Source organism: Mesoplodon bidens (assembly GCF_964165515.1).
Source record: "Mesoplodon bidens genome assembly, chromosome: 2".
NCBI lineage: Eukaryota > Metazoa > Chordata > Mammalia > Artiodactyla > Ziphiidae > Mesoplodon > Mesoplodon bidens.
In genome coordinates this window covers 50647743-50660038 of record NC_138177.1, presented here as the reverse complement: position 1 = coordinate 50660038, position 12296 = coordinate 50647743, and the positions used below count along the sequence as shown (strand labels likewise).

The following is a 12296-nucleotide window of genomic DNA, read 5'->3' as shown; positions in this document are numbered from 1 at the left end:
CTCAGCTCCTCTGAGACTTAAGTGAGCTCATATACATAAAGTACCCGCATGGTCCCGCCACAAGCTATGGATTCCCTCCCCTTGCACCTGAGCGGTGGAAGATGTGCTCTAGATTTCTCAAGGGCTCCTCCTAGGGGCTAATCAAGGACTCAGAAGGTATGGTTTGGGAGTGAATTTTATACTTGGTTCCTTAGCAGGTATTTATGAAGCACCAGCTCTGTGAAAACAAAAACAAAAAATAACAACACCAAGAGCAAAAAGCACAACTCTGTGCCAGGCCCTCTGTGGACTACACAAGAGCCAGGACACATTCTTCAAGTCTGGAAGGAGAGCAAGGACAGGTAGACGAGTGAAATGGTGAAAGTGAAGTAAGCAGGCAGGAGATATGCGGGTGGGGCTTCTTCTCCGTCAGTAGTGCTTCCTCCCCCTCCCTCTCCTGCTCTATCTCCTCCTCCTCTACTTTACAGCCATTGATACAACATATTTCTTTCCTGCAGATACAGCTCCTTATGCCAGTAAAACTCCTCTTCTCTTGTCCACCATGCATTCAAGGTGGGGTAGAACACCTACGTTGGGTATTGTTAAAAGATAAACTGATGTGGGCTTCCCTGGTGGCGCAGTGGTTGAGAGTCCGCCTGCCGATGCAGGGGACGCGGGTTCATGCCCCGGTCCGGGAAGATCCCACGTGCCACGAAGCGGCTGGGCCTGTGAGACATGACCGCTGAGCCTCCGCGTCCGGAGCCTGTGCTCCGCAATGGGAGAGGCCACAACAGTGAGAGGCCTGCGTACCGAAAAAAAAAATAATAATAAAATAAACTGATGCATATTAATTTTTTTTTTACCATTTTATTTCAGCAAAAATCTATTGGAATCTGCAGCACCAAACCGGAAGTGGTTAGGAGCTCTCTGCGATCAGAAGCCTGGAAGGACTTATAGAGAGAAGGTGAGGAAGCAAAGAAAGGAAGCTATTTGATTGGCTACAGCTTAAAGCCTAGTTGGGTGTTTGTGATTGGTTCTTAGCATTTTGATTTCATAACCTTGAAGCGTTTACGTGCTTAGATTTTGGTTTGCTTACACAGACCCACCAGGGCATTACAGCCACCTAAGGGTCACGGTCTCCTTGTTTAATTAAACAAATCCCAGTTCCACAACTAACTGCGTGACCCTCAGTGTGCTGTTGAACCTTGCTAAGCTTCAGACCTCATCATCTGTGTAATTGGGTTGTTAATAATCTTTCCCGTACAGGATTATCGTGAGGAGGAAAGGAGAAAACGAAAGAAGTTTTCACCTTGGTGCCTGGTGCATAATAAGTGCTCAACACCTGTACACTGTTGTTGACATTAAAGTTCATCCTGGAACCGGGTTGCCGGGATTGGAAGCCTGGCTCTGCTGCTTATGAGCTCTGAGACTTCAGGTGTTAACTTCTGTGCCCAGGTTCTTCCTTAAGGTTTAATGATCTGTATTGCTAACATTCAAAGAGGGGCCCTTTTTCATTTTATTTCATTCTCACTTTTATAGGACTGTCATGAAAATTAAATGAAATATATATTCATAATATATTACATTATGTATATTTCTTAGACGACTGTCTGGCATGTAGAAAGCACTGTATGAATGTTTGCTGTTATTATCGTTTTAATGCATCCAGATCGCATATTCATAAAATGTGAATTTAACACTTACTAAGTGCCAGGCGGTGAAGAAACTGAACTCTCCTCATGGAGCTTACATTTGAGTGGAGAAACAGATAATAATAAAATAGGATGCTGGGGAAGCAGGAAAGGGGTATAAGATGGGCTGAAGGTGGAAATGGGGGTCTTTTTTTTTTTTTTTTTTTGCGGTACGCGGGCCTCTCACTGTTGTGGCCTCTCCCGTTGCGGAGCACAGGCTGCGGACGTGCAGGCTCAGCGGTCATGGCTCACGGGCCCAGCCGCTCCGCGGCATGTGGGATCTTCCCAGACCGGGGCACAAACCCATGTCCCCTGCATCCGCAGGCGGACTCTCAACCACTGCGCCACCAGGGAAGCCCGGGGGGGGGGTCTTTTTTAAAATAAATTTATTTATTTTATTTATTTATTTTTTGCTGAGTTGGGTCTTCGTTGCTGCACGCAGGCTTTCTCTAGTTGCCGTGAGTGGGGGCTACTCTTCTTTGGTGCACGGCCTTCTCATTGCCATGGCTTCTCTTGCTGTGGAGCACCGGCTCTAGGTGCACGGGCTTCAGTAGCTGTGGCACACAGGCTCCGTAGTTGTGGCGCATGGGCTTAGTTTCTCCGCGGCATGTGAGATCTTCCCGGACCAGGGATTGAACCCACGTCCCCTGCATTGGCAGGCGGATTCTCAACCACTGCGCCACCAGGGAAGCCCCGGAAATGGGGTCTTAATGTTTAAATAGTATACCTTTTGAGTAAAGGCCTGAAGGAGATGGAGGTGTAAGCCACGTAGGTGTCTGTGGGAAGCACACCTTGGGGAGTCACAGAAGATGAGAAATGCTCTAATGAAGCTTGTCCTGCCATCATCCAGCCGGCTCAGAATGAACATCCAGCCAAGTCTCCTTGGGAAGGTTGAGTCCTCCACAAACAACTTTGCTTCCTCTTAATAGTCTATTAATCCCATTCGTGCATAACATTGGAGTGTCTTTTTAATCCTACCTTAGCTTACATGTGTATACACACAAACCACAAAGGCCCTAAGGTGGGGACATGCCTGGTATGTTTGAGAAACACGAAGTAGGCCAGTGTGGTAGGGTGGTACTGAGCCTGGACAAAAAGTAGGGGACACAGTAAGAGGAAAGGGAGTTGGGAAGGCAGTGTGTGCAGATATGAGGGCTTCTTAGGCCATCGTAATGCTCCGGCTTTTAAATGATAGCACAGGAGTCAGTATCCACATTACAGACAACTAAGGGTCAAAGAAATGTAGTGACCTGCCCCGGGCAAGTCATGGCAGACTTGGAACCAGACTGTGATTCCTGACTTGGCAGTCTTTACACTACACGTGCAGCCTCCCACCCTGCTGGCACTAGAGGGGACTTCGCCTCACTTGTAACTCACAGCAGCACTTGCAGACTGGTGCTATTACCTCCATTTTACAGAAGAGGACATTGAGACTTAGAGACAGTAAGTAATTCGCTCAAAGTCACATAGGATTGGAACCAGGTCTGTCTGACTTCAGAGGTCCTGCTCTGTCCACTAAAGCACGTTCTGTGAAATCTCTTTCCCAGGTCGGAATAAAGAAAAGTTGCTTCAGCCAGCCAGTTACAGTATAGATTCTGACCCAGGATAGTACATGTAAAGCACTTATTTCAGCATCTGGCACATGCAGGTGCTCAAGAAGTATCAGTTGTTATCGTCATTAACCATCTGAGGACTGTCCACCTGGAAATTAGTGCCCATTTTGGCCAGAACCCCTCTACCGAGAATCCCCCCTGCCTTGGGCTGCACTCATTCAGCATTGTCACCATGACAACCATCCCTTTGTCAGAAACACCCTCTCTCCAACCCCACATACATACCCATGCGGGAGGGACTTAGGGTCAGAAAAGACATCTAGGTTGGGAGCAGCTAGAAAGGAATGAGAGAGAGAAAGAGGTGTAAGCAGATTTTGGCAGGAAAAAGCTCTTTGCAGGAAAGAGCTGTCTTCTTTGTCTTGTCACCAACCTTAACCCAGGCACCCCAATGCTCTACTCATCTCCCTAGCCCACCTTTCAAATCTTTTGATCACCCAGTACTTTGCCTAACTTGTTGATCCTTTCCGTAGATCAAAGAAATAGAAATGAAGAATAGGTAATCAACAGATGACCAGATCTCTTCCCCAGCTTCCCCTTCAGTAATCTTGTGAACAAACTTTGTGAACAAAATAGCATCTAAAGAAAAATCAGGAGAAGTCGACGAGCCTGCACACAGTGGGGGATGGCGGTGACTCTGACGCCCTAACCCAGTGATACACTGAGATTACTTCCCTGTTTCCCTTTAAAAGCTTTCACGTCTGCGCAGAACCTTTGGAGGTGGTTTCTGGGGGATGCTGAGTCCATCTCTCCAGATTGCCAGCATTCTGACTGAAGGCACATTTCCTTTCTATCAACATTTGTGAGTATTGATTTTGTAGAGCAGTGGGACCCAATTTCAATAACAGAGAGACAGAGAGAAAACACAGAAACACAGAGAAAGAGAGATCAGAAATGGAGTGGTAGCAAGAAGGAGTCATGATCAGAAGCCCTGTGTTCATCCTCTTGATCATTATGTGGAGGACAGGGTGCTGGATGGAGTCCAGTTTGAAACCCTTGGCACTAACTCACTTTGGGACACTGAGTAAATTTTTCTCCCTCTCTAGGTCTCAGTTTCCCCATCTGTTTCTGTTCTTTAAGGCCCTTTTAATTCTAATAGTCACCATTCATGGTTCCTTCTCCCTGAATCAGAAGACACTTCCACTAATTGGTAAAGAACAGAGTTTATTCAAAAAATCAGTCAGTACAATATGCACTACAGGATACCACTTAGATCACATCACAGACACGATATAGACAAGTTCACAATAAATTAGGGGGAAGGTCACCCTCTTCCTCCAGGATGGCCCGCAGGACCTTTCGACAGACATATTTCATATAAATATGACAGTAGACTGCTTGGATAATTTCAGGTGGAATCAGACAGCCTGGGTCCAGCCAGTGAGACTTGTAGCTACAGGGTAAGATGTGCTCAAACCTAGATTTTTCCCCTACCATACCTCAGCCCCAGAGAAGAGAATTCCAAATGGGCAGGAAGGTTTCCTCAAAAAGACCCAATTTGCATAAAAATGGAGCCTTACCCATCTCCCTCCCCTTCAAAGTTGGCTGTCTCCCACTGGAAACCTCTCAGGGGCTGTTCATCCCCCAAACTTAGGTTTCTTGTCTTGAGGCAGCAGAAGTTCCTTGGTGATTCTTGTCAATCCAGGCTAGCAAGACGTCAAGCTCTCCCAGAGACTTAATGGCAGCAGACCGGACCTCCAACTGAAACCACGGAAATCATCATAAGAACCTGCCTTTCTAGACCGTGTCATAGTTTTCAAATCACTTTCCCCACGTTCTGGTCCCCATGAGGTTTGCTTTTTATTCAACCATTATATCTGCAGGGCATACAGACCTCAAATTATTTTCTTAATAGGTGACCTAAATTGCTTTCCACAAACAAGCAGTTAAATCATGTCAGCAACTTATCAACAAAATGAAAAGGTCTTCATTCTTTGCCCTCTGTTTCTCTTTTTCCTATATTTCCCTATATTCTTATATTTTATAGAAAATATATATAGAGAAAATATAGAAAATATATTCCTATATTTTCCAAGTTGAAAAAAACAACTTGCTTTTCTGGCACTTCTGCTTACTTTCCTGTTCACATCAGTTTGCTTTAGTGCTTCTCTTCTCCCAGAAAGCTGCAATCCCAGAGGTGCCCAGCAGTGGGGCGGGGGGTGGGGGGAGAAGGTGGTGCCTCCACCGGACAAATTAAAGCACTGAAGCCCCTAAGGATGTGTCCTACCCAATGTGACACAGCCGGTTGGTAGAAGAGCTGAACTGGAACCCAAGTCTCCTGACTTATTCCAGCTCTTCCTCAGCAGAATAAGAGATGGTAAGATCCAAAAGCATGTCCTGTGGAGCCAGATGGCATGGGATCGAGCCCTACCTCCATCACTTAGTTGCAGTATAAAACTTAGTTAAGTTACTTAACCTGTTTGTGCCTTGCTTTCCTAACTTATCAAATGCAGATAATGGCTCATAGCATTGTTGTGAGGAATAAGTGTGTTAATGCATTTAGTGTGCTTAGAACAATACCTGGCTCATAGGAAGAACAATATGAGTTTCAGCCATTGTTATATTATCCTATGGAGCCTCTCCACAAAGAAGCAGAGGTCTGACTCCCCAGCTCCTTGTTATTCAAAGCATTGTCATAATTTGGGAGTGTGGTTGAAACACAGACCTACCAGCCAGAACCTGCATTTTAACAGAATCTCTAAATGATGCACTTAAGAAACACTGCTTCTAACTCCACCTCTACATGAGGTGTGCATTCAACATCTGCACCTATGTGAGAAGCACTATTCTTCATCACCACACAGGATGCTGATGTCAGTTACTGGCCACAGTGACACCCAGCAGGTAGCATGTTTCATGTATAACAGCTTACAGTTCTCTGGAGATCTTTGTTCCCTCTGTTATCACCCCCATCTTAAACAGTATGTGCTTTCCCTCAAAACTTAACATAGGTCTGATATGTGAGGGCATAAGAAAATGCTGGAAGGATGATAGGGAAGGGGAGCCCAGGAAACTAGCAGATGAGGTAAGACCAACACACTCTTTGCAGACACAGAATTGGGCAGACCCGCAATAAATACTGTTGAGTAATCATTAATCATTAGAGAAATGCAAATCAAAACTACAATGAGATATCATCTCACACCAGTCAGAATGGCCATCATCAAAAAATCTAGAAACAATAAATGCTGGAGAGGGTGTGGAGAAAAGGGAACCCTCTTGCATTTTTGGTGGGAATGTAAATTGATACAGCCACTATGGAGAACAGTATGGAGGTTCCTTAAAAAACTAAAAATAGAGCTACCATACGACCCAGCAATCCCATTACTGGGCATATTCCCTGAGAAAACTATAATTCAAAAAGAGACATGTACCAAAATGTTCATTGCAGCTCTATTTACAATAGCCAGTACGTGGAAGCAACCTAAGTGTCCGTCGACAGATGAAAGGGTAAAGAAGATGTGACACATATATACAATGGAATATTACTCAGCCATAAAAAGAAATGAAATTGAGTTATTTGTAGTGAGGTAGATGGACCTAGAATCTGTCATACAGAGTGAAGTAAGTCAGAAAGAGAAAAACCAATACCGTATGCTAACACATATATACGGAATCTAAGAAAAAAAAAATGGTCATGAAGAACCTAGGGGCAAGACGGGAATAAAGACACAGACCTACTAGAGAATGGACTTGGGGAGGGGGAAGGGTAAGCTGTGACAAAGTGAGAGACTGGCATGGACATATATACACTACCAAATGTAAAATAGATAGCTAGTGGGAAGTAGCTAGCATGGCACAGGGAGATCAGCTCGGTGCTTTGTGACCACCTAGAGGGGTGGGATAGGGAGGGTGGGAGGGAGGGAGATGCAAGAGGGAAGAGATATGGGAACATACGTACATGTATAGCTGATTCTCTTTGTTATAAAGCAGAAACTAACACACCATTGTAAAGCAATTATACTCCAATAAAGATGTTAAGATAAATAAATACTGTTGAGTAAATGAATGAATTTGAATGGAGAGGAGGCTGCCCAATCAGGCTCTGACGCTCCATTTCCATCTTCCCCATCCTCTTCCCTTCCCTTACCTGATCGTAGTTGTCATGGATGATTCTGGTTGCATTGGTGGCCTCCTGCCTGCAGTGACACAACCTCTGCTCCTGCTGTGATCAAGCAGAGACAGCACCCATCAGAGCACCTTTCCACCCCAGCTCACTCTCACCGCCACCTCCCGCGTGAGGAGTGATAGTTCTCCTTCCTCCCAAGGTGAGAGTCAGGTGAGTAAACCCAGGTTGGGGCCGAAGGGGGCAGTAGGGTCTGTGTGTAGAGTCACCCTGCACTTACCCAGGGCTGGAAAGGCCTGGAGAGTAGGTTCCCAGTCTGTGTGTCACACCACCCAGTACAGCGTTAGGTAGGCACTCAATGAATATGTTGGGCCAGTTAATTAAATAATTGGTTAAATGAATCTTAATGTACGTGGGATAGGGCTCATGACCTCTTCTAACAATTTTAGAACCCAAGGCACGGAGAGGTGAAATAACTTGCCACAAAGTTACAAAGGAAATCTTTGGCAGGGATGGGGCCAGAGCCCAGGTTTTCTCCTGGTCTAAGTTTTTCTTGGTTTGTTTGGGTTTGGTTTTATTTCTGAGGCTTGTTTTAATAGATCACAATGAATGAATAGGTGATCCTTAGGAGAGGCTATACCAGGGAACCACCCAGAGGTTAATAGGTATGGAAACTGTTTCTGGCCCCAAAGGGCCAGAAACAAAGAAACTAGGGGTATGCCTGTGATAAGCCCGGAATCCTCAGTATGCCTCTCTCACAGGCCAGCCCCAGCATCACTTAAAGGATGCTTTGACATAAGTTGGTCACCACAGGAAGATTATCCATGAGGAAACTGGGTCTAATGAGGAGGAAGCCCTGGACAAGGAGGGACCACTGGAAGAGGCTCCCAACAGCTCTCCCCATGGGCGACAGGGCAGGGAATTTCCATTGAGTCCAGGATCCATTTCAGAACACTGACTGGGGCCAGCATGTCCTGGGCTTTCCCTGGGGCCAGCATGTCCTGGGCTCTCCCTGGGACAGACAGAAAGCAGATGCTGCTGGTGACTCACACATTGCTGTAGAGTCTTCTGCATGTAGAGGAAAGAGTTGGCAATGCTGCTGATTTTTCTCAAGATTTGGGGGCTCAGCTCCTGATGGTCCTTGAACACCCTGTCCACGTAAAATGCCAGGAGGTTCTTGGTCACGCAGCACACATCTAAGGGCTACAGACACAAATTAGGGAAAGCCCCAGAGGCCCTCTTCTCTTACTATCTTAGAGACCAAAGCAGCCTGCTTGGGTAGGGGCAAGAAGGAGTGAGATAACTAGAAGTCATTTTTTTTAATTCATATTGGTCTCAGAGGGTCCTCTTAACCACACCAAAGCTACCTTATGACAAAGGCACCAAGGAGAGATTGTGGCTCTTACCCTCTTTTTACATGGCCAGGAGATATATTCACAAGGGATGAAGCCCAGTCAGAGTCTAGAATTCTCTCTACAGCATCTCCAACATGTCATCTCTAACTTCGGCTTAACCACTTCCATCAGACACCTCCCTTTTGAAAGGACCAATGTCTGAGCAGCTTTCTTGAAAAGTACTTCCTTACACTGTGCTGAAGTCTGCCTCTCTGGAACATCTCCTAGCCACCAACATGTGTTTATTCGATGGCTATTGCATGTCAGGCCTGTGCTGGGCACATATTCCTTCCTGTGTAATGACACTGTGTTTATCCTGGCCACCCTGCTCAGCTCTCCTCCAGTCTGTCCTTTTTTTTTTTTTTTTTTTTTTTGCGGTACGCGGGCCTCTCACTGTTGTGGCCTCTCCCATTGCGGAGCGCAGGCTCCGGACGCGCAGGCTCAGCAGCCATGGCTCACGGGCCCAGCCGCTCCGCAGCATGTGCGATCCTCCCTGACTGGGGCATGAACCCACGTCCCCTGCATCGGCAGGCGGACTCTCAACCACTGCGCCACCAGGGAAGCCCCCAGTCTGTCCTTTTTAAACTTCAGGGATCACTTAGATGGAGCTGAGATGTGCAAGAATGGAAACTGACAGCTGCAGAAATGCACACATCGGGGCAGGTCCTCCTCAGGCAGAGTGCAGCTCTCCCTAAGGGAAAGCTCCCGACTTCCCCAGGCACAGTTTAAAGCAGATAGCCAGGCAGAGTTTCCTTCTAGCAGTTTGCACTCAGCCCTGAGAGCCAGAGCAGGAGATTTATGGCTCAGTATGAGAAGGGAAGTGGCTACAGCCAGTGGTGCATTTATCTTCATTAGCATTAAAGCAGCAAAGCCTCCTTGGCCCGACAGGCAGATTTTCTGACTTGGAAACTCACCTTGCAACACAAAAACCCTCCTTTTCCTCTGCTCCTGCTAATTCCCTTAAACCAACAGGGCAAAAAGTTGCAACCTTTGTTTTATCAAGGGTGGGGGGAGGGGAGAAATATGGCAAAGACCTGCATCCTCATTGACCCCTTTCCTTATGCCACATCAGCTATTTCTAGACCTTGAGAGAACAAAGAATCTGGAGACAGAGGCATGAGACTTGGGAGGTCTATTCCTGGCTCAACCACTAACTAGTCATTCTTTCTCCCAAGATGTTGATTTGGTCACTTGAAAATGATGGTTTTGGAACAAATGGCCTTTTGGGTCCCTTCCAGCTATCATATCCTCTGAGTCTCTTATACCATTGGCTGGAATAGTATTTAGGAAGTGGCTCCATGTGTTTACCATAAATAAATCAGGCCTAATACTGCCTAGAAGAATTATCTCGTGCAGAGAAGCCCAAGGAAAAAGTAAATCTTTGTGGATGTACCTTACACTCTGTCACATAAAAGCCTGAAAGAACTGGATCTTTCTAGAATGCTTACAAGGATTAGAGGAGCTCACTTTCAAAGGCACTTCTCAGTGGCCCCTTCTGTAAAGTGAATTATCACCTCGTAAGCCAACAGTTTTGTAACACACTCTCACCACCTCTCTCTGGACAAGTAGACTAATCCCCTCCCTGCTTTCGTGCCTCAAGCTGGCAGTTGTAAGGAACATCACCAGACTGTCTAAAAGACTTTGTGGTCATACAGTCTTTGGCTCAAAAACCTGCAGGGACTCCCTATGGCCGCACAGTGCAGCCAAAAAAGAAAAAAAAAGAAGGCCGGGGCTCAGCCATTCAGTTTCTATTTTGGCCTGGCTTTCAAGGTTCTTGGTAAAATGACTCCAACGTATTTGTCCACTTCATTCTTTTTTCTTTTTTAAATTAGTTTCTGCTTTATAACAAAGTGAATCAGTCATATATATACATCTGTTCCCACATCCCCTTCCCTCTTGTCCACTTCGTTCTCTTCCACTTGCCTTCACGTCCCTCACACCACGAGCCTGGTTGTCTCTTATTTTTTTCGGCTGTGCCGCGCGGCTTGCAGTATCTTAGTTCCCTGACCAGGGATTGAGCCTGCACGCTCAACAGTGAAAGCACAGGGTCCTAAACACTGGAATGCCAGGGAATTCCCCCTGGTTGCATCTATGTCCCCTGACATGTATCCATTGATTTTACATACCCATTCTCCCCAAACCCTTCCATCTCTTTTAGCCACTAACCCCAAGCCTACTCAGCTTTTAAGTCACTGCTCATTTTCTCAGCTTCCCCATGAAACCTTCCAGAGTCATCCTAAGCCCTAGACATCCTGTCCCATTTGAGCGTGTGGCACCCCAATCACTCCCTGCGTGAACACCCTCCCACGGGGTTCAAGGTGACTGAGACACGAGTGCGCCCCCACACATCAGTTGACATGTGAGAAGCCGGAGCATCAGAGTTCACTGGAGGTTAGGAAAGAGAAGAGCACAGGGTGAGGATTGCTCCCTCAGCCCTGTGCCACTTCACCGTAAAAATGACAATAGAGGAACGAGCAGACACAGGCCAATACCTTAATGCTGTGCAGGGTCTCCGATGTGGACAGGATGGTGACATTTTGGAAGGTGTCCTTAGCTTGCTGTGGAGGAAAACATAAGAACAGACACAAGCAGTGAGTACTCCACATTCTCCGGAGACACAAAGGTAAAGAGAAAGAACTGGCTCTCCACATTAAGATGTAAAGTGAAGCACCCCCCTCCGCCCACACCTTCACCTCAAACCCGTACTCACAATGGCGTTTTTGATCCCTTGGAAACTCTCCTCCATACGGCGCATGTCCATGGAAATCAGACATCTCCTGAGACCTCGGGCATGCGCTGAGCACAGAAAGAGCATCACACCCAGGAGGCAGAGAGAAACACACTGTGCCTGCATGTCCTACAGGAAGGGATGAAGTCAGCTTTCCAGCCAAGAGTGAAGAGCAAGGAAAGAGACCCCAACTGAGTTCCCCTTTGGACCTCGCGGGGCAGGCCAGATGGCAGCCGAAAAAACAGGACTCAGTACCTCAGCCTGTGGACCTTGGGGCATGTGTCTCCTTCTCTGGATTTTTTTTTAATCAATTGAATGAGCCCTTCCCTGTCCCCCCTGCCCCCGCTCCACCCCTAGAGAGGCTGATGCAGTGCTCTCCCAACTCCCAGGGAGTAAATTCGTGTGTAAATCACTCTCATGACTCAACGCGGCTCACTTTTCAACAGGGGTGAGAAGCATTGTTTTTAATAAATTAAATAGGAAAAACAGGGTTGGTAATATGCCCTAGGAGTTAGGCAACAGATCTGAAAAATTATAAAAGCACATTTTGTTTCTTTTGTTTGTCTTTTTTTAACATCTTTATTGGAATATAATTGCTTTACAATGGTGTGTTAGTTTCTGCTTTATAACAAAGTGAATCAGTTATACATATACATATGTTCCCATATCTCTTCCCTCTTGTGTCTCCCTCCCTCCCACCCTCCCTATCCCACCCCTCTAGGTGGTCACAAAGCACCGAGCTGATCTCCCTGTGCTGTGCGGCTGCTTCCCACTAGCTATCTATTTTACGTTTGGTAGTGTATATGTGTCCATGCCACTCTCTCACTT

General features: G+C 46.4%; 2 protein-coding genes across 2 annotated transcripts in view; one reads left to right on the top strand and one right to left on the bottom strand.

The window, feature by feature from the left end:
* The window catches only part of YOD1 (YOD1 deubiquitinase), a gene marked incomplete at its 5' end in the record, with an annotated part of 285339 nt that overhangs the window by 197715 nt on the left and 75328 nt on the right, over nt 1-12296 (top strand). The window lies entirely within an intron of this gene.
* IL19 (interleukin 19) lies at nt 4491-11806 on the bottom strand. The gene is made up of 6 exons (XM_081223988.1): nt 11724-11806; nt 11451-11597; nt 11233-11298; nt 8397-8549; nt 7371-7445; nt 4491-4981 (listed from the first exon to the last, which is right to left on the bottom strand). Exons 1-6 carry the CDS (start codon nt 11745-11747, stop codon nt 4871-4873), a joined length of 576 nt encoding a protein of 191 aa, XP_081080114.1. The 5' UTR covers nt 11748-11806; the 3' UTR covers nt 4491-4870.

Coding starts and splice junctions, on each gene's coding strand:
- IL19 (XM_081223988.1), bottom strand. CDS start 11,747: ATGCCCCAAGGTCCACAGGCTGAG. Junction 11,299..11,450: donor AAGGGATCAAAAACGCCATT/GTGAGTACGGGT, acceptor TTTCCTCCACAG/CAAGCTAAGGACACCTTCCA. Junction 4,982..7,370: donor TCCATGACAACTACGATCAG/GTAAGGGAAGGG, acceptor CCGTGGTTTCAG/TTGGAGGTCCGGTCTGCTGC.